Source organism: Octopus bimaculoides, chromosome 4, assembly GCF_046866305.1.
Source record: "Octopus bimaculoides isolate indiv1 chromosome 4, ASM4686630v1, whole genome shotgun sequence".
Classification (NCBI taxonomy): Eukaryota; Metazoa; Mollusca; class Cephalopoda; order Octopoda; family Octopodidae; genus Octopus; species Octopus bimaculoides.
Genome location: NC_142931.1, coordinates 87,713,687 through 87,736,739, shown reverse-complemented (window position 1 = coordinate 87,736,739; position 23,053 = coordinate 87,713,687). Strand labels below are relative to the sequence as shown.

General features: G+C 32.5%; 1 protein-coding gene across 2 annotated transcripts in view; it reads right to left on the bottom strand.

Moving 5' to 3' along the window:
• LOC106870220 (ribosomal protein S6 kinase 2 beta) overlaps window positions 1-23,053 on the bottom strand; it is a 73,987-nt gene that overhangs the window by 2,176 nt on the left and 48,758 nt on the right. Inside the window, exons 11-20 of one of the 2 annotated variants that reach the window (XM_014916228.3) lie at window positions 21,203-21,379; window positions 20,140-20,273; window positions 19,317-19,367; window positions 16,774-16,848; window positions 15,564-15,653; window positions 12,478-12,636; window positions 10,988-11,149; window positions 9,528-9,604; window positions 2,649-2,766; window positions 1,594-1,734 (exon numbers count right to left, since the gene is read on the bottom strand). In XM_014916228.3, the coding sequence (XP_014771714.1) occupies window positions 1,594-1,734; window positions 2,649-2,766; window positions 9,528-9,604; window positions 10,988-11,149; window positions 12,478-12,636; window positions 15,564-15,653; window positions 16,774-16,848; window positions 19,317-19,367; window positions 20,140-20,273; window positions 21,203-21,379 (1,184 nt within the window). The remainder of the gene's footprint in view (window positions 1-1,593; window positions 1,735-2,648; window positions 2,767-9,527; window positions 9,605-10,987; window positions 11,150-12,477; window positions 12,637-15,563; window positions 15,654-16,773; window positions 16,849-19,316; window positions 19,368-20,139; window positions 20,274-21,202; window positions 21,380-23,053) is intronic. The other variant, XM_014916229.3, reaches the window with a different exon arrangement.

Below are 23,053 nucleotides of genomic sequence, written 5' to 3'. Positions count from 1 at the left end.
CCCCATTGCTCACTAACTTGTCCAACCCTCTTGTCTCTCTGACATTCACCCTCTTTCTAACTTGTATCACGTCAACCATAAAATAAGAGATAGTATTGAATCTGCAAATATTCTACTACTCTGTTCACCTTATCTCTTCCATTAAGACATTTGTGTATGAGGGACAGCAATGGATCTGTTCATTTCCAAGTTTCCTTCTATTACCCTTTCTGTGCTGCCAGCTTTCACCTGATCTCTCTCTGACATTAGTTGCCATTTGCTGTCTCTTACCCCAGCACAGTCACTCTTCACTTCATTCTCTACTGCCTCCACACCTCAATCGTTATATTTCTCTCATAATATTGTCACTCCTCTCGCCTATTCCCCTGGGTCCTGGTATCAGTGTTTTCTCTTCTGTTCATCTCTTCTTGGTCATTCTGCCATGAATAAACATAGACTCTATAAGGTGAAGAGAGTCCTAGTTGTGTTAAGGAGACATAGCTCTTTTAGTGTTGGTGCAATGACAAATTACACCAAGGACATAGTAAAGTGACTTGTGTAAGGAAGGACAGCAGAAATCATGTGAAAATTGGGACATATAAACAAGACATGGTCCTTAGACCCATCTTAGAGGGCAGTAACTTTGAATAAGAACTAATTTTGGACTGTGACAACCCAGCTAAACCATGCCAGCATGGAAAGCTGATATAAAATGATGATGCTGATGATGAAAAACCTCAATTGTCTTATTATCATTATTCATGATATAAAAATGTTGCAAATATCAATTTCATCTCTACTAATTATCATCAAGGAATATTATTACTGTTTAAGTGCCCAAATAATTATAAACCATATTATAATTCCAAAACCAAGAAAAATATTTATCATTGATATCATTTTTCAGCTGTCACATCAATAAATGAGAACTTCAAATTGATAGACCTCTCTTGTGTTATATGAGTAACAGTACAATATCTTACAAGTTACAAAATTTCTTCATCAAACATTTTAAGCATATATCATCATCATCATATTTATGTCTATTTTTTGTCAATGTTGGACATCTTGATGCAGTATTTTACAGCCAAATCCCTTTCCTGTTACCAGCCCTTGTTTTCAAGTGCAACACTTTATTCCACTGCTCTTCATACATTTAACTGCAGACTTATTGCTTATGGGAGAAATGAGAGAATACAAATATCACTGGTATCTATGTGTGTGTGTGTGTCAATGTGTATCTATGAAGACACACTGACACACACATATACTTATATAACACACACATGGGAGGCTTCCATGCAATGTTTACCTACCAATTCCATTGATAAGGCATTGGTTGAATCAGAGCTATAGTCAATAACTCTTGCCCAAAGAGCCATGCAGTGGGACCATGCATGTATGTATGTATGTATGTATGCATGCATGAAGGTATGTATACTCTCATCCAAAATGGAGATGATTACCAGCATTCTCAAGTGTATCGTGTAAAGAATCGAGAGGTTTCCCACAAGAAACCAGTGGCTGCCTTGTTAACAGAAAAAAAAAAATTAAAATAAAGAACCCATAACAAGGCTCAACTGAGGAGTGAATGTGTCAAAATTAATGTCATACCTTGACGAGACTGGCATCTTGAAGAGTTAATTTAATATTTGAAGGTAATGATCCTCTGTCTCGAATCCATTTGCTTTTTAAAACTTCTGATGCAGTCAGGCGACTATGGGGATCTACATGCAACATTTTCTGAACCAAATCCTATAATGCGAATTTTAAAGTTTTATGAAATCAAACATTTAAAAAATAATTTAAGGTAATTGAATGAGGATATAAAAACTGAGAACAAAGAAAGGGAAAAGGAGACATTATATTGAATAATTAATAATTTTTATATTGTCAAGTACAAGAAGAAAACAACACTAAATTTATTGAAGAAGCCTTAAAAACAAAAAAAAAAATACCCTTTCCAGTGAAGGATTTGTCTACCACAGCAGAATTGATACCAGTGCTGGTGTCGCATAAAAGGAACCAGTACACTCTGTGGAGTGGTCAGAATTAGAAACCATGCCAGAACAGGAATGCTAGCTGATTGTCTTTTTCCTTTTCCATTGTGAACTGTATGGATAGCTTTATTGAGTTCACTTGATCTAACAGCACTTGGACATCTTCCAGGTGGGGCCAGATTATAAAGGTGTCATCAACATATCACAGTCATAGGGTTGGTTTTAGTGGTGTTGATCCTAAAGCCAAATTCTCAAAGTATTCCATGTATATATTGGCTATTATTGGTGATAATAGCAAACCCATAGCTATGTGAAAGGCCTCTCCTCCAAGCCTTGGAACATTTGATGATAATAATATTAATAATCCTTTCTACTATAGGCACAAGGCCTGGATGATATCAACACCAGTGTTCAACTGGTACTTATTTTATCAACTCTGAAAGGATGAAGGGCAAAGCCAATCTCAACTGAATTTGAACTCAGAACATAGCGAAGGGCAAAATACTACTCAGCATTTCACCTGGCATGCTAATGATTCTCCCAGCTCGCTGCCTTAATATGATAATGATGATGAAGATGATGGGATATACATGTGGGTTCCAAAAAAATTTAAAGATAATTGTGACATAAAACAATAATGATATTATTAAGAAATAACAAAGGACTTACTTTAGCAGCATCTGAGACACAATCCCAGTTGCCTTCTGTTAATTTAATTTTTCCACCACCAATTCTGGCTAAAATATCACTAGGAGTATCATTAGGACCATTAGCATAAGGTGTTTGACTGAAAAAAAGAAAGTAATGGTAATACTAGATATTTGTTACAAAAGTCATACAACACATCAAAACATGGGGACAATATAATACAATTTAAATATGTAACTATAGCAAATTACTTAATATGTAAGTGTAACAATGGTTTGTTTTATATATAAATACGTCGTGCTTGAGAAGACTCATCAAGCCAAATGAAATCGTAGTCACAGCTGATGCTGGTGTCACATAACTGATACTTGTGCTGGTGGTATGTAAAAAGCACCCATTACACTCTTGGAGTGGTTGGCATTAGGAAGAGCATCCAGCCAAAGAAACCATGCCGAATCACACTGAAACTTTGTGCAGCTCTCCAGCTTAATAATTTCAGTCAAACCACCTAATCTATGTCAGCATGGAAAGCAGATGCTAAATAATGATGATAATATATTCATTATCTCTTTCCTGCTCCTACTGATAATTCTCTCTCTCTCTCCCCTACTAAATGTGAGTAACTATGCAGTCCTTCTACAAAAATCTGCTCTGTCCCACTCCTTTCTCTCATACTTTAACCTCCACAATCTCCTAGCATCCCTCACCACATCCCTCACCTCTACTGGGTTTGTAGTCTTCTGAGCTGCATAGCAACCTCAACAATGCTGATGGCATGGAAATAAAAAAACATCCAGAACATGCTGTAATGTGGTTGGTATTAGGAAGAGCATCCAGCTGCAGAAATCATGCCAAAGTAGATATTGCAGTCCTCCCCCACCTCCATAAGATCCTGTCAGACTATCCAAACAAAATGCCAGTATGGATTTTAAATGAGGTAATATTTATTCCTACTTAAAATTAGATGTTCTGTTGGAACAAACTATACTGTGGTAGATACCACACGAGAAACTCTCACAATGGCCCATGCTGCAAAATGCCCTCCTTTATGTCTTGTTTATATTCTTATCTCCTTACCAGTGATATAAACAATAGTGCATTTTGCACCAAAAGCAAATATGAGTGTTTCTCTCATAGTATAAGTTTGTTGTAACAGAGCATCTACATTTAAGTGGGGATAAATATTACCTCTCAGTATTAATACTGCCTCTGTCACTAATATGGATTTTAAATGATGACAGTGATACATGTATAACTTTAAATAAGTCAGCTAAAATGAAGTTAAACCATTTATCTAGGTTAAATATGTCAATCTTATCTTTTCATAAAATTACTTGAAGGTAGGACCTGCTTTGCACTTATTTTGTACTTCAATTGATATATGAGCGACCTTCATCACCATACCTTGTCTTTGAGAAAATTCACTAATCTTACTTGCTGGAAAAAGACAAGTTAATTTTTATGAGGGTCTTAATGACCAAAAGAGTCCTACAGCAACAGTTGTTCAATGAAAGTCCACAGGCAAGGAACAAATCTCTTGTGGACTTCTGCTGAAAAAATAGGAGTATGTGAAAGATAGCTTCCCATTCTCTTTACATCTCAGACTTAATTTGGTCAAACTGAAGAGCTGCATGCAGAAAGGTGTGCTTTTAGCAATAAGCATGGCTCATCCATCAGAACTCTGGTAATAATAGTAAGTCATAGTAGAAAACTTTGAGTACAAAGATTAATTAAATCTGATGTCATGTTTTTCACAGATTTTTCAATAAAGCACTCACTGGAATGCTAACATGTCTAAATGAGGAACAAAAACTGCACACCAGAGCCCCAAATAGATAATTCAAAATGCAATATTTCAAAGATAATAAGTTTCATCACAATTGCCTTGTTTAGCTTTCTCCTCATTGGGTATAATGTCATTCTTACTGTACAGAAGAGACAGACTCAAAACAGTCTACGCAGACAAAAATCTCAAGAACAACCTATCAAGTCTCAATCAGTATCCCAGTCATCCACAAGAGTAACTCAAAGACCACCTGCACTACAACTTTCATGACAATACCTCCATGTCATTGATAAATTCTTGGCTCTTAGCATTGATTGTTTTTTAAGCATGTTAATCATTATACTAAGCTTATGATCCAATGTGTCTGATTCAGAGGTCATCTCAAGCAATCTGATTACAGGTTATTCTAAGGTAAAAAAAAGGGGTGAATTATAAGTTTTGATTCATAACAAGGTGCTTCTTAGCAGCTGATAAAGAGTAAAAATAATACCAGTCATTCTAAGGCCAGGTATTAGAGCAAATATTTCATTGATGTTCATGTGAGAGCTGTTCAGTTCTAAAACCTAGAAAATAGCTTTCTGACAGTAAAAATAAAAATAAAAAAGTAGAAAGAACGAAAGAAAGAAAGAAATGAATATACTTCAAGGGAATTATATTAGTTGAAAGGAAATTAGTATAACAGATATGATGAGATGATCTGAAACCAATGCAGTCAGTATATCAGAATTATAAGGATCAAATCACTTTCAAAATATGTGAAGGAAGCAATCACTAGAATGCTAACATGTCTAAATGAGGAACAAAAACTGCACACCAGAGCCCCACATAGATATTTCAAAGATAAGTTTCATCACAATTGCCTTGTTTAGCTCTCTCCTCATTGGGTACAATGTCATTCTTATTGTACAGAAGAGAGACTCAAAACAGTCTATGCAGAGAAAAATCTCAAGAACAACCTATCAAGTTGCAATCAATATAAATACATTGGAGTCTTGCATGGAATCAAAGAGATGAACACAAAAACAATAAATAGAATCTAGATTATTTCCAAAAAGTTGATGCGTAACAATACATTCATGTATTGAGACAGAAACTGAGCACTGACAGAGTGAGAAATATTATATATAACCTATAGTGCTGGCTTAGCCATCTACTTAAAAAAAAAAAACAAGAAATTTCATTATAAATAAGAAATCACCAACAAAAAATATTGAAGAAATAAAGCCACCAATTACAGATCTACCAGAAAACACAAATGTTAACAATAGATAACAGGGAGAAATACAATAAATTTTAAGATATTAGACAAATGCTATAACAGCTATTTTGTAGTTGGATGCTAGATTCTGGTTGGATCAGGATATATTTATAGACATGAAATAATTAATAACTATCACCACTGGAAAGCATACACATAGTTCAACTGATGAGAAGTTGAGTAAGCAGTGAATGTAGTAGAAAATAATAATACTGTTCTCAGAAATATTTAAATATACAGGCAGAAATATTAGGTCTTATACACCAATTTATATGTTTTGTCTAAACATAGGTTGATAGACTAGTCATATATGAAAAAAGAAAAGAAAAACACCTAAAAGGAAATAAAATATAGAATCCCTAAACTGAATACATGAACTTAAAATCTCTAAGATCAATAAAATAAGAACTCAAAATTCAATTCCTAGAAAGTATGTTATCATATGTAGATTTTGGAAAAAAAAAGAAAAAAAAAAAGTGTTTCTAGAACATACACATTTAGATAAATACTATCAATAAAATACTAAATGGGCACACAATGACTACAGTAGAGTACACAAAACCTAATCACATAAAAATGTAAATGAAAAATTAACAGCATTTAAAACTATTAATAATATCACAGAATGGCAGTGAAGATAAGATGTTAAACTGCTCACTCGTAATCAATTTAAACTCCACAAAGTAGTTATGCAAGTAGGTAAAAAATGTACAGCAAAAATTCCAGTTTCTTGGAGTTTTTTTACCATCAGGTTCATTATTTCAGCATTAACATTTAAGAAAATAAAAAAAAAAAAGAGAGGAGGGGAAGATAGACAGAAAAGAGAAAAGAAGCTGTAAGAATATTCTAGCTGGAAAAGTAAAAAGATAAAACACTGCATGAAACAAAGACTTGAAGTTCTAGCAGTACAGGATGGAGTGGGGGAACCTCAGAATAGCTGACCTACTAGAGCTCACCCACAGAAAATACCTAAAAAATGTAATGATTCAAAGGCAGGATAGTAAATACAGATCATGTACTAAATTTGAGAAAACAACTGGCTACATTATTTCAAACTGCCCAATCTTCCTCTAAGTAAGAAGCTAAACAAAAAATAATAACTGAGCAGATCTATTAACTAGTTATTTAATGTACACACTACTAAACTGGAACACACAACAAATAATATAAACCTGTCTAGAAAAAATAAAAATTACTGAAAGCTACTGAGTGAACATTTATGCAGTATCTGATAGAAATAGCAGCCAACGCTTCCTCATCACATTTAAAACGAAAAAAAAAAAAAGTTGGGGAAGGCAACATGGAATATTGTAGCCCTAGATTTACTACATCTGAAAAACTATAAAAGATGAGATTATTATGGATGGAATCATTAACCACTGTCATCCATACATACAGGCTTGTTCCTTACAAGTGCTGGTGCCACATTAAATGCACTTGTGCCGGTGCTGCTTAAACGCACCCATACCAGTGGCATGTAAAAAGCACCCAGCACATTCTGTAAAGTGGTTGGCATTAGAAAGGGCACCCTACCATAGAAACCATACCACAACAGACAATTGGAGTCTGGATAGCTCCCCTGCTGGCCAGTTCCTACCAAACTGTCCAACCCATGCCAGCATGGAAAACAGACATATGATGATGATGAATCAGGACTGGCCATGGACCACATAACAACTAAGTCACAGTACTCTGAGACATTTCTGGTTAGAGACTCAAACAAAATTGACCAAATATTATTATTGTGTTATTACTATTAGGATGATAGATTGGCAGAATCATTAGTGTACCAGACAAAATGTCTTCTAAGTATTTCTTCCAGGTCTCTCTGTTCCAAATTGAAATTCTGCTGAGGTCACACCTTTTCTTTTCTTTGGGGTTGATAAAATGCAGTACAGTCAACTCCTTAAGGCAGTTTAATAGATTACCCCACTAAATTTCTTCCTATGTTAGAAACCATTACAATAGAGTTATAAAAGAATATCTATTGAGGAAGTTGAGAAAGTATCAAAATATTAAGAAATAGAAGTAAAATAAAATGTATGTGGGAAATGAATGTAGAAACTTGATGTATTAGAACTAGTTAAAATAACTGTAAAAAAAAAAAGACAAAATTCCAGGCAACACCCATCTACACACCCTATATAAAATAGTATTATTTGAAACAGTAAATATAGTAATTAGAGCCCTTTCTATACACAGAGCACAATTACACATAAAAACTTACTCCATGAACCTGGGGTAAATGAAGTTGGGTTTAATACTGAAGGAGAAAACACTAAACAGAAAGATAAGAATGATTCATAACATAAGCTCATGGTCAAATATTTTCATATGCAATTGGACTTATAACAACTTCGGTATTTTTTTACTGGGCTTGTTTATAAAACAAGGAACAATGGAAAGGACAGCTGACCACAACAGGATTTGAACAAGGAACATAAAGGGATATAACAAAATATTTTAAAGCATATTTTCTGGCACTCTACTAATTGTAGCATTCACCAGTCTAATAAAAAAAAATTATTTAAAATTCATAAATTGCTTATTTGTTTATAATTTTGTGTAAGGAAAAACAATGTCTACTGACTATAGATTTTCCAAGCCTCAATGACAAAGTATTTAATATGCAGTTTGAATTTGTATATGTTAACCCTTTAGCATTCAGATTTATCGGTCAAATGTAATGCTTATATATTCACTTTGTTTTTAATTAACCAAACATTATCTTGCAGTTTCAATATTTTGATGATGTGATTGTTTATTTTTAAAATGACAATGTAGAAACGGTATGAGAAGCCAGATCTGGCAAGTTTGAAGATAAAACAAGTAGAATATTTGGGCCAGAAATGGCTGGTTTAAATGCTAAAGGGTTAATGTCTGAAGAGCAAAAATAGACATAAAGGAGTTCTAGAGAGATGCTATTCAAAGAAGGAAGAATTAGTGTATTTAGTATGGAGTCTGGGTATAATCATCATTTCACATGTTGTCCATGCTGGCATGGGTTGGACAGTTTGACCAGGGCTGTGCCAGACACCAGTCTGTTTTGGCATGGTTTCTATGGCTGGATGCCCTTCCTAACGCCAACCACTCTGAGAGTGTAATGGGTGCTTTTATGTGCCACCAGCATAGGTGCCATTTGCATGACACCGGTATCTGCCACGATTGCAGTTTTACTTGGCTTGATGGGACTTCTTCTCAAACACGGCATAATGCCAAATGATCTCAGTCCGTGTCTCCTCAAAGCCCAATGCTTGAAAGGTGCTTTTATGTGCCATTTGTGTGACACTGGTATCTGGGCCAACAAAAGCCTTATTAGTGGAAACTAAAAGAAGCCTGTCATTAATACGTGTGTGTGTGTGTGTGTGTGAGCATGCATGCGTGTGAATGTGTGTGTGAGCATGCATGCATGCGTATGTGTGTTTATGCCTCCTTATCTTGACATCATGTAATAGTTGTAAATGAGTGTCACTGTCATACAAGCAGTGTCATTCATTTCTATGAGAACATGCCTGGTCATGGGGAAATATTAACTTCTGATTGAAAACAGGTGAGAGTTAGTAACAGGATGAGCATCCAGCCATAGAAAATCTGTCTCAAATAAACTCTGACTCCTGCAAGCATGGAAAAGTGGACATCAAATGATGATGATACCTAACGGTGTTGGAGTTGCATTCTGACAAGTGCCTATGCACAGAAGGTGAGGGGAAAATGTAGTGTCACAGAACAGATCAAATCAGATATGATATTAGCTATATTTTAATTGCATGTGCTTTTTGTGATTTTAGCTGTATTATGTGCCAGGTACGAACAAATAACAATTGTTCTAGCAACAAATAACAGTTGGTGTACCTACCCTGCTAACATAGTATACAATAACACACCCAAACTCCAGATATCACAGGCAGCATCATATCCTTGGCGCTTTAAAACCTACAAAAATTATAATAAAAAACAGGTTGAAAAGAGAACTGAATAAAATTAAATGCGAAATATATTAATGCTGTGGGTGGAAAAGAGATAAAATGAAATATGCAAGATAAGATATATTAAAATGTTTGTGTTTTGAGAAGTCAATTTTCCTTTCTATGAAAAAATGGATACACAAGTTCATCAAAAACTGAAATTGTCAGAATTTATGCAAAAAAATTTACATGCTAAAATCTAATTATATCAAGATAAAGATATCTTAAGAGGTAAATGCTTGTATATCTATACATATATATCATATAAACAAATACTCACACACATAAGAAACGTGCTCAAATTTTCTATTTAACTTAAAAATGGATCTAAAACTATCAAAATACAAAGTTTACACATCTTGTGAAAACAAGCCAACATAAGCAACCAAGAGAACTTCTACGTGGCTGTTTGATCTGTAAGAAATAGCAGCCAAATCTTCCTCTACTCATACTCTCTAACATGTAAAAAGTAGGATACATTGGGCAATGTAAACCAAATCTGCCAAAAGGTGAGATGGTCATGACAGGAATACTTTCAATCTTAGGTCTGCTTGATCAGAGCTGATTTAAGAGCTAAACAACAACAATTCAACATATACAGGTCCAATTATCCCAATCTCTACAAAAGTAGAAAAAAGCTTCCAAATATTTCACATAATCAGTATTACATACAAAACTATAGCAACAGCCTACATACATCAGAGGCATTCCATCAACAGAATCACATCTTAAAATCAAATCTAAGAAAACATTTACTTGATAGGCAAGATTATACGCAACAGCCCACCACAGAATTGTGCTGGCTCTGTTCTATCATAACTAAGATATTCTCTGCTTCATTCAACTTTCTGATTATGCTAAGTTAACTAAAATCAACTTGAACTACTTGCCTCTTCTCTCAAGTATTGTTTTTTGCTCAAACACCTTTTTTTTTCAGAAATACATATTTTAGGACACATATATCATCTATACTTTCTTTTGAGTCAACAAGTGAACTTCAGTCATCTATCCTCTACTACAACTACTATTATTACATTTAATACTTTCAAATAAAAAAAAAAAATTAAGAAATTACTGACAATACGATTTCAAATCATAATAAAAAAAAAAGAAAAAAAAGCATGACTATCACAATAGAATGAAATTTACATTTACCAATTACTCTCATTAAAACTGCTATAGAAAAACGAAACCCAATAGGAATTATAAACAATTCAAAAATGACAATTTCATAAATAATGTTTTTAAAAATTCCAATCTAAAAATATACGAGACACATCAGTCAGTGAAAATATTTGTTACATACATAAATAATTTGTAAATTGACTTGTTAAAAGTAAATAATGCTGACCTCAGGAGCAACAAAGTTGGCAGTGTAACAAGGAGTCATAAGGAGACCATTATCAGCTCTCAGTTGTTTAGCAAAACCAAAGTCACAGATACGCAAAGCATGTGGCGAACCAGATTTATCAGCATAAAGAATATTGGAAGGCTTCAGATCTCGATGGACTACCTGGGTTAAGATTTTTGAAAAATAAAAGGGTAAAAATGATTATTTTATTCATACAACATAGAGCACAAATAAACTATTAACAAAAATTACAAAGAATTGCACTCTTTTTCATAAGTAATAATCAATAAAACACAGATACACTATTACTTCTTTAGATATTTTCATCAAGTTATATACTTTCAGTAGAATTTAACTCTTTAAAATATTCTTTTCTATTATAGGTACAGGGCATGAAATTATGGGAGAAGTAGTCAGTTACAAAACAGATATTTATTTTTATCAACCCCAAAAGATGAAAGGCAAAATTGCTTTCTGCAGCATTTGAACTCAGAAAGTAAAGACAGACGAAATGCTGATAAGCAATATTTTGAGCTTGCTAATGATTCTGCCAGCTCACTGCCTTATTTTCTGTTATAATATAAAGAAAGAGATTTAACTGGTGAAAGAATCAAATGGATCATTTTCAATGGAGTAAATAATCTAATTTGAATAGAATAGCTTAATAACAAGAGTCACTATTGTGTACCCAAGTGAAGAAAGGTCTTCTAATAAGTATTGATTCAAAATTTGATTACAAATGCTGGCTAATATTATACTGTTAAGTCATTAAATGTATACTTCTTGGGAAGCATTATACAAACATTTTAATGTCTTCATAAGGCTCAAAACTAAGAAAATGACATTTTTATATTTCATTTAAAAATATTTTATTCAAAGAATCTTCCAAGTTGAAATGCAGCTAAACATTTCTGCAAAAGTTGAATATTAAAAAGGAAAAGAGAATGATTTCCTACATCAGGATGTATAGTTTTTATTGAATCAACTCCACAAAGATGAAAAGAAGGACAAATAACAGAAACTGGCTAGCTCATTTCCATCTTTTCTTGTTTTATTTGTTAAGGAATGAGCTTGGTCTCCTACAGTATGTACATGCTGAAGGATTCCTCAAGACAGTAAATGTCAATTTTCACTCATAATTGCAAGTTGACAAGTTACTTGAAATGCTTTAACACTTTTCATGTTACCATATCATCTCTGATACTATATGTCCACACTATATTATTGAAAGACAAAATTAACCTCCTCAGCATTTGAACTCAGAAAGTAAAGACAGACAAAATGCTACTAAGCATTTTATTGAGTGTGCTAACAATTCTGTCAGCTCGCAAGTATGCTACTATCACAAACCTTAGGGTTCACATATAAGCCGCAGTTTAAGAACCTATCCAACTGAACTCAACAATAGGAAAAGAAAATGAAAAAGCAATAATGATAACCACCATGATGATGAAGAGGAGAAAAGATATAAATATTGGATAGATACTTACTCCATTCAAATGTAAATAGTGAACAGCTTCAGAAATTACTTGCAAAACAGCACTTGCTTCACGCTCAGAAAAAAATAACTGTCGGAGAATTTTGTCCAAAAGTTCTCCACCTTTCATAAGCTCAGTTACCATGTATACCTTATTCCCATTGACAAACACCTGGCAGATAAAAAGTACACAATTTATTTTGTATATAAAATAAAATTACAAATATTGTAGAATAAACTTGCAAAAACAAAAAAAAAAAGCACAAAAATTGTGTTGTACATCTTTGGTAAGTGATTTTATCTGAGATTGTGTATTGAGACTAAAACAATTGTATATTGAAAGCATAACAGTAGAAATAAACCAAATGAAAAAGAAAGGCATCAGAAGGGTGATGCATACCCTGCACACAAATTTTTTTTGCAAATTATAGTGTGTGTTACAATGCGTTGCTAGCTCCTGCTTTTTAATTGAATTGAATTAAGCTTTGTAAGTGTTTTACTAAAATAGGATTAGAAACCTAAGAAGATGACAGCTAAAAGTAGACTTGATCAATGTCTACACCAAACACGAGTAAAATTTGCATATGACTAAATAATTGATTATTCAAATAATAATCATGATTATGAAAAAGAAAACAAAGAACAAAATGAAACACTTATAGAAAATGTTGCATAGAATTTGAGAAGTGTTTTCAACATCTTTCAATGATGGTAGGCGAATCAAACATATTGTAGTTCATTGTAGGACATAATATGACCACTCGCTTATTGGGAAATTTGTAAGTTCAATTTTTTAAAAATTAAAAAAATTTTTTTAAGTATTACCATTATAGGTATTTATACTCCAGTGAAATTAAATTTCAACTCATAATAAACAAAACCCTCGAATCCATCACTGTACAAACACACTCAATCGCATATCTATGTATTTATGTATATGTACCCTCACGTGTCTACATGCATAGGTACAGCATGATTTATACACAAGCAGACGAGGGTTGAATTCTGTGATGGTAAGATCAACAAAAAATGTACTCCATCTGGTGAGAAATAAATAGTATTTAATAGACATAATACATGTTTTCATGTGCTAGTAATAGATTCTTGTGCTGAGAACATGCCAAAACGAAGCATGCCCTGCATACACATCAATTCTTTTGCTAAAAATCTGCAATCAAAACATTTTGATTCATCTGCCTGCAGTTTTGAAGATAATCAAACCAATTTTCATCATTTCGAGCCACTCACCTGATGAGGATTGCTACCAAATTTGATGAAAATCCATTCAGCCATTTTGCAAACACACAGACAAAGACAAGTAATTACAATATCCTGCTTTCACTTATGCTTGCGGGATAAATAGTTGGTAATAATATATATCACTATGCATCAAAATGTTTTGCTATATATCTACAACTTAGTCTACATCATTGTAACATAATACCTATATCAGTAATCCAGCCAAACTCTATGTAGTTGATATTGTGGAAGTGATAATTTTCAATTGTTGTTAAAGGAAAACATTATATTCAATAAAGAATTGAAAATCCATTACAGATTCATCATATCTTAAAATGAATGTAGAGGAACTGAGGTGATTTACTTAAGAACTATATTCACATTATTTATTGCTGATAAGAGAAAGAATCTGGAAACTGCAGAAAAATGATTCATAAAATAAAAATTTTAAAACTTTTCAAAAAGGATCTTTAAGAAGATTTAGTCCAAAAAATTTTTTTTTTAAAAAAGGGACAGAGCTTATAGTCCTCGCAGGCCCACTGAGATTGTTGATGATTGGTTGATGTTTATATCAAACTTTCAAGTTCTTGGATGCTGGATGTGATATTAATATTTTGGATAATAATAATGTGATTTATGATGAAAACTGGATGAATTTATTAAATCAATAAGTTCAAAACATAATCTCTTCATAAAAGCAATATTAGGAGTTTCAGGAGATTTCGTTTAAGTATGTAACCAATGACTAAAGACAATAACGACCAAGGGGAAAGCTTCTCAGGCCTGCCTTCTGTATGACAAACAATTAATTATGAGCTGATATTCTCTATATCATTTAAATTGTCTAATGGGTGAAAGTTTTTTTTTCACTCAACATTCTTTGTTATCTCTCAACCGTTACAAGATCTGGTTACTAAAAGTAAGACCATACTTCACTGAAGAAATTCAATAATACAGAACATGTCAAGAATTGTCACTTTGCTTATCAATGATCAGACTTACTCTTTCCAGCATGCCTCCATTTAATTTTGAATAAATTTGGATTTCAAAGTTGTTTCCCTTGCCTTAACTATGGATGTAATTTTAATTGACTTAAATTTTTTTAGGTTTCACATTAAGTTTGTTAGCTCCCAATTATAGTCTTAGTGTCAGGTTGGATGAAAAATTATCTGCTACTGGTAATCATGTAAGCCACAACTCTTTCGTTGTTGGACTGTCAGTGACAAAACTGGCAATGTTATCTTGAGGACTTTTGATTGTGTGGAGGGTGAACAGATACTTTGAAAGGACAAATAATACAGGCCTATAAATGGGATCAACAAGTATGTTTATTAGCCACACAGGGTTGAACACAGAGGGGACAAAATATAAAGTAGAGCTTTACTTTTTGGGAAGGGAAAAAAGGGGGGGGGGAGAATTTCGATCAAAAGAGATTGTGGAAAAAAAAGGAAGCCGATTAATAGGGATCATGTATCGGCTTCTTCTCCCCACCACCATCCATTTTCATCAAAATTTTACCTCCCCCCACTTTTTTTTTCTTCCCAAAAAGAAGCCAACGGTCATCCATCAAACTTACAAATAGAATAAGAGTCCTATTAAGTCTAGTATAGGTGACACTCTCGACAACTTTGCACTCTGTTATCTCTTTCAAACATACTTGGCCTTGCCTCTTTTCTGTCACAAGGAGACCTAGGTGAGAGAAGCCCCCTTCAATACATTCACATTCATAACAATGGGAAATACTGAAGATATATAGAACTAATGCCAGCATAGAACTCATTAAACCAATCATAATGAAAAAGAAAAACATGGAAAAAAAAGTGTATAAAATACTGGTTTAAAACGAAAATAAATTCATACATCTCTTAATGTAATTATGTTTGGATGATGTCCAAACCGAAGAAGAATTTCAATTTCTTCTTGAGGATCACGTTGCTCTCGATCCATTATCTGTAAAACAGAAATACTAGGTAAGGGAAATATTTAACGTGCAATATTAAGTATTTCAAAGTCATTACATAAAAACTTTCATTTACAATAACTATTGTCATATACATATACATATATATCTGCATGTGCTAGCGTGCACATGCACGTGTGTTAGACAGACAGACAGATAGATAGATAGATAGATAGATATAGACATTATATGTATGAAACTTTAGAAAACTAATACATGCTCATTAAGAATGAGTAAAAATTAAAACAAAAGTTTCTTAATAGTATTATATTTCAGCTTCAAAAAGCCTTTATCAAAAGAAAGTAGAGACTGAGCATAGCTCTATATCTGCATAGATATGCAGAGGTGGTGCATGCACAACTGTGTAGTGTTAAATTAGCCACCTGGTGTCATGCAACTCTTGCATGTTGTAGATGGTAGGATTTAATTTTTAAAGATGAATGGCTTCCTTAATCCTCAAATTTCTTTTTTTAGATTTGATAGTGATCTATTCCAACACAATTTCAAAGAGCATTAATGGATAACAGGTTATCTAAGCATCTTAGACACAGACTAAGTAATAAGCCATAAATAACCAAATGAAACCTTTTCTAAAGCAACCACACTTTGAAGATAGAATCATATTATTTGCTAGTTGATGTGTAAGGTGGAACTAAATATATAGTTGATATCCATTTTGGGGTATTTTCCCCCATTTTTTAAAATCACTAATATTAGTCCCAAAGCACAAAAATTTTCACAAGTTTCATAAGTAAAACTTACTTGTTATTTTAAAATTCTTAGTATCTTTTTAGCTTACTATAATTAAACAGATGAATAAATAGGGAAACAAAATTACTTGAAATACTTTGCATTCATAAAAGAACACACTAGCAAAGCAGCATATAGCAAAAGAGAACAGTCATCTGACTAAGAAGTGATAAGACAAAACTATTGTGTCAATGACAAAAATACATTGCTTGCTCCAATCTACCTATATTGAAAATTAATTTTTTTGTCAGCATGTATGACCAACTTTGGTATGATATAATGATAAAAGATAAGAGGAAACTTGTTTTCTTTGACTTAACATTTTAAAATTGATCAAAGTCAAAAATGAATAAAACTTACTTTCACTGCATAATCTTGACCAGTAGCCTTATGAACACACCATTTGCAAACAGAGTATGAACCAATACCAATATCCTTGGAGGGAAAAAATATTACAAGTATATTCAATATTAAAATGAAACAAAAAAAAAAACTAAAACATAATTCATTTAGCTAATTATCAATGATAGAAATTATTAGAAAATAAAACTGATTTTATCAATATTATCTGTGCTTCATGAAAAAGCAAGTAACCTTGCTTTCTCTCACAAAAACAGATTCTTTTCTAATATTTTTGTGATTGATGTTCTGCACGAACATCTTTAGGTTGAAGATACCTATAGGATAAACATGAAGAAGAGAGGGGGTCCTAGAAGGCTACAGTTACAAGAGTGGGGCATTAATCAATTAAAATGAAAATCATACAGGCAATTTGTAGTAGGTCAGTAACTGTACAGAGCTGAAGCAGTCTCTAACCTTTGAGATACAGTTTTGAGATACAGATGTTATAGATTGTGCAGTTATCATGACAGATCATCAAAGACTATATATTTATAGTGAATTTGCAAGATTTTAGCTGCATAATTTTCTTGAGTAAAGAAAATATAAACTGTTTCTTTGATATAATTAGGCTATCAGGCCTCCATTGGATGATGTACTCTTGGAAGCATTGACAGCAGTATGAGGTATCAATATTGCAAGTAGATATTTATGCATTTAAAGTTAAGGAAGAGTGAAAATTCATATCATCTGAGTCAAGTAGAAGTAACAGCAGGAAAGTCATTTCTCCACAGAAGGAAGAAGAAGTACATCAGTGTTGATGGCATGCTTCCTCTTTCTAATGGAATATGGGTCTGGGAAAGCCCTGTTGACATACGATGCAATACAGTACACTGTACTAGCTTGTATAACATGTGGCTGTAGCAAGGAATATGCTAGATAATAAAAACAAAACTGACAAAGTGCAGCACCAAGAATGAAAAAGTAGGTGAATACTGAATGAAATGAAATGGGGTGAGAGAGAGAGAGAGAGAGAGAAAGAGAGAGAGAGAGAAAGAGAGAGAGAATAAATATGGCAAGAATGACCAAAAGAAAGTTAACTTTAAATTTGTAGGAAATCTAATTATAAATTTATCACCTTCCTTTAGTACATTTTTATTTAACAACTGTTCAATAATATTTATTACAAAATACATCCCAACTTTCTGATAGATTGCAAAAGTATTTTGATTTCTGTTGTTCATGGATCAGTCATTTGCATTATTTTTGAAGTGTTAAATAACAGGATCAAAGGAAATTAAGTTTGTAAATAAGATAAGTACATGGCCAAAACTCACTTCTTTCATTAAAGAACACAAAACTATCTTATTTTACAAATTTTTTTTCTTTTCTGCAGATATTATTTAGACAAGTTAGGTTTAGGGTTTATAATATATCTTTCAGATGCACTGCTAACATACTTATGTGCTTATGGCTAGTTGCTCTTTATTTCATTGTGAAGATTTAAAATTTCATTTTATACATCTGAATGAAAATGATTATAATACCTTATAATACCATGCATGGTTTGTATATTGTTGGCATGTGTTAACAAGGTCATTGCTCAATTGGCATTGTCAAAATGTGCAGAAAAGTTAGAAGAGAAGCATAAAATAGTTAATCTTAATTCTTTTTAAATATTCTAAATGTGTGATACAAAGTGGTGTTCTTTAATAGAACATACGAGGATTGCAGTTTTGAATGTTTTATGCAACAGTAAATCTATCTCCTAGAAAGACAGAATCCAAATTTATGTGTAGTTGGAGTTGTTATGTAAAAGTACATATTGCAAGAGAACATGAACAATAGGATGATAATGGGGATTTAATCAAACCCCAGATCATGTTATTTTCAGCAACTATGAATAGCTATACCTTGAAGATATTTTTAGACATGTCTATCAATGGTATTACATTGCTGTTCCAGGTAATAATAACAAAACAAACTTATGCATGTCTTAAATTATTTTATAGAATATAACATTATACAATTGATAATGAATTTATAGAGAATATTTTGAGAAATAAATTATAATGGAAGGAATAATATTTTCACAAAATAAAGGAATGATTTAATAATAATAATAATTCTTTCTAATTTAGGCACAAAACCATCAATTTTGAGTGGAAGGGTAGACTCCAGTACTCAACTGGTATTTATTTTATTGACCCAAAAGGATGAAAGGCAAAGTTAATCTCAGCAACATCTGAACTTAGAATGTAAAGAGCTAGAAGACATGCTATTAAACATTTTGTTGGTACAGTAATGATTCCACCAGTTAATAAGCTTTTCTACTATAAGCACAAGGTCTGGAACTTTGGGGGAGGAGGATAGTCGATTACATCAACCCTAGGACTCAAGTGGTACTTGATTTATTAATCTCAAAAGGATGAAAAGCAAAGTTGACCTCAGTGGAATTTGAACTCAGTACATGAAGACAAGAAATGCCACTAAGCATTTTTTTCAAAATGCTAAAGATTCTGGAAGTTCACCACCTATAAAAATAATGATAATAATATATATACCTGTTTTAATTCATATTCATCAGTGAATGGAGTATGTTTCACACCAGGAAGCTAAAAAAAAAAGCAAGAAAATAATATACCTCTTTTGATAACAAATAGTTTAAAAATACAATTTTAACTCTAACAGGGAACTAAGGTTTCTGATTACAAATCAACATAAACAAGTTGGTTTTTTTCTAATTACAGTTATGATGAATTTTTGTAGCATGCTATATACTTAATTCAAACACTGTTTACTTAAATCAGTAAACAATGACTTGTACAAATACAGAACAAACTAAATATAGAATGTGATAGATAAGAATTTTTTGTTCTTTTCTAAAATTGCAACAGTATGCAATCTAGCCATTGTCAGCTAAATAGTGAATTTAAGTAGAAATCAAGATATTTAGCAAGATCAACATTAGATTACGGTAACTTTGGAAAAGTATAATAGATTTACAAATTGTTTTGGCCAGCCTTTGCAAGTAATTCTTGTTTTTTGATCAATTATGGTTTAAGAAGAGTATCACTTCCAGAAAATAGATAATTTGATACTTTATTATTACAAAAAATTATGCAATGTAAACTATGAAAAAAGTCACACTTTAATATCATGGGACACAGACTATATATTAAGGCCTAATGGAAAAATATCATTAATAATGATTCACTGCAATCACCATTTAAACAAAGAGGAATCATTCCAACCAGAAATTATATAATTATAAAAATAAGAGCCTGTATTTGTTGAAACAAAATCCTTCTATGGCTATCACACACTCAAAGATATTATCCAAAGTTTCATTCAAAGAGAACACTATGAAAAATATGACTGACTTACCTTCAGAAGGCTATCCGTTGGTCCCAGGTTCTTAGTTATTAAATCAGATTCAGTCTCCAATAAGCAAGGGGCCACAAAACTAAAACCCCGGAAAAGTTGATGGTCTTGCGCACTAACTGGAATGCCTGGAGAATCTATGACAGAAGAAAAAAAGATATTAGTTTTTGATAATTAAAAACATGAACTGTATAAGCTTTAACCTGTTTTCTATGTAAGAATGACAAGCAGATGTAAAATGATGGTGACAAAGTTATAAACTATATTTCAATTAAGCTTCATTACTTTAATTATATTCATGAAAGTGAAATGGTGTTATAGGCACAGATGTGGCTGTGTGATTAAGAAGCTTGCTTCCCAACCATATGGTCTCCAGTTCAGTTCCAGAATGTTGTCCTGGGGATGTATCGTTTACTAGAGTCATTAGGCTGACCAATGCCTTGTGAGTGGACTTGGTAGATAGAAACTGAGTGGAAACCTGTTGTACATATATATCACATATATGTATATGCATGTATGGAAACCTCTTGTACATATATATCACGTGTGTGTGTGTGTGTGTGTGTGTGTGTGTGTGTGTGTGTGCGCACGCACACATGTAATAATTATAAATGAGCATACAAGCAATGTTGTTCGTTTCCAGTTTTCCATGTGGAAATATTACCTAGCCTGGAAACCAGTGAGGGTTGGTAACAGGAACAGCAACTGGCTGTAGAAAATCTGTTTCAACAAATTCTGTCCAACCCATGAAAGGATGGAAAAGTGGACATTAATGTTTCCATTGAAGCTATTAAACAACCAAGGCAAATTTTAGTTTATTTTTCTTCAAACTGTTATGCATTATTCAATAAAACTACTGTATGTAACTTATATTCAACCAAATTATGATAGTACAATAAAACATCCTATATATTAATACAGTGAAGTGAGGGGGTCAAAACAACTTACTGAAACATTACAGAATCTTTAAAATGGCAGCATTTTTAAAGATATAAAAGTTTTCAAGCTCCACCAATTGTTATAGTAAAATAAAAATAAAAATAGGAATAAATAAAGTTCAACTAACAGATCAAACCTTTAGGAGCCTGCGATGTAAACTCTGAATCAAAATAAAATGCCTCATCAGCACGTACAACAGCTGGTTTAAAAGGTGGGTACACCTCTCGCCGTAACAATTTGTCCCAATCAATTGATGCAAAAAATGGATGCTTCTTTATGCCATCAATGCCTTTAGTTCCATAGCCTAAGAAAGAATTAGAAAATTTTTTTTTCTGAATAGTTAAGCATGCATGTTAATAAGCAGAATGAGCTAGTAAGTCAAGCAGACTACCGTGTGGTGGCAAACATGTCAACAGGGAGCAATTTGAAGTTCATATCTATTTTGGAGATTCCTAACAATCCAGTACAGAATCTGGGCTCAGTGAAGCAATTAATGTAGTTTGTGTTGAGCAGCTTTGGTAACATCTTTTCACAGACTTGCAACATCTGTCATCAAGGAAATACTTCACAGTAATTTGATATTTCATGCGTCAGTCTCATGTATTGGACATGGCACAGAGACAGTTTGGGTATTTCTAATCAGTTTAATGTCCAGCTCATTTTAGTATAACTGGATGCTTTTGTTAAATAGCAAGAGGTATTTTTTGTATTCAATAGTTTTAATTCTTCTAGATTTATTTACTTTCTCATTAATTATGCCAATAACTAACAATACAACTGATTTTATAGTGAAACTAAAACTCTAAATATTTAACTTTGATTCAATATTTTCTGTATATTTTTAACAATACTATGAACTACATTAACAGACCATTTGAAATAAAATGATATTATTAAAGCATTCTATTACAAAAGAACTGGTGTAAACAGTAGAATGCAAGACAATAATTCTGAACTATCTAAATTGGAATCATCTTGTTTCTCAATTTCAAATCTCTTCTTATTTGATCCTTCCACGGATAAAATAAACTTCTGTAACATATTTTATGGACTACAAAAACTGTTTTACAGCAGCCATGTTCTCTGTCAAACAGAAATAGTATTAAAAGAACTATGTTTTGTCTGTGAAGGAATGATTGATGACAAAATAGTTCATATAAGCAATGCTATATATAAGCAAACAAACTAATCAAGGACTTTCATCCATGCTTCATGACACTTGCACAAATAGTTCTGAAGCTTTATTCTCTAGTCAATTATCTTATTGATTTTAGTTTCCTTCATTAAAAATTTACTTATACTTAGCCATTCTCTTAATCATCATACACTCATTTTAGCTTTATCATTCAATGTTGAGTCTGATCCATATCTATTATACATAATACCTCATTTTGTCAAACATCTTTGTTTCTTTCAAATCAACTAAAAGAGTCATATATATTTGTTTATATTTCCTGACATTTGCAGCATTAATGTTACAAATATTTCCCAACAATGCAGTTTAAATTTTGTGCCTGCACAAAGCAAGTCTAATTCATTCTACTATTTACACCAAACTTTGTAAACTTCTATCATATAAACTCTACTACAAAAGAAAGTTTCAAACTTATCAATCAAACTTGAGTAAAGTTATATATCTGATATATACAATATGAATTGCTACTATAGAAAGATGTTTACAAATGGAACTATTAAGCCATCGAAGTTCAGTTAACAAGTGATAGAATTAAATTTAACAGACTAAAAACTGGTTTTTAACAATTTGTAGATATACTGAATTTAACTGATTGCTCAGTAAATTTATGGTACTAGTTTACTGGTCTGAGATAGATGAGAAACCAAGTCAACCTCAACCAGACATGACAGAACTCTAAATGGATATAATACTTAATATCGCTAATCAAGCATTTGAGCATTTCTGCTAATGAAAACATCTGTTTAAAACATCTATTTAAGAAATAGATCTTATGTAACAAAA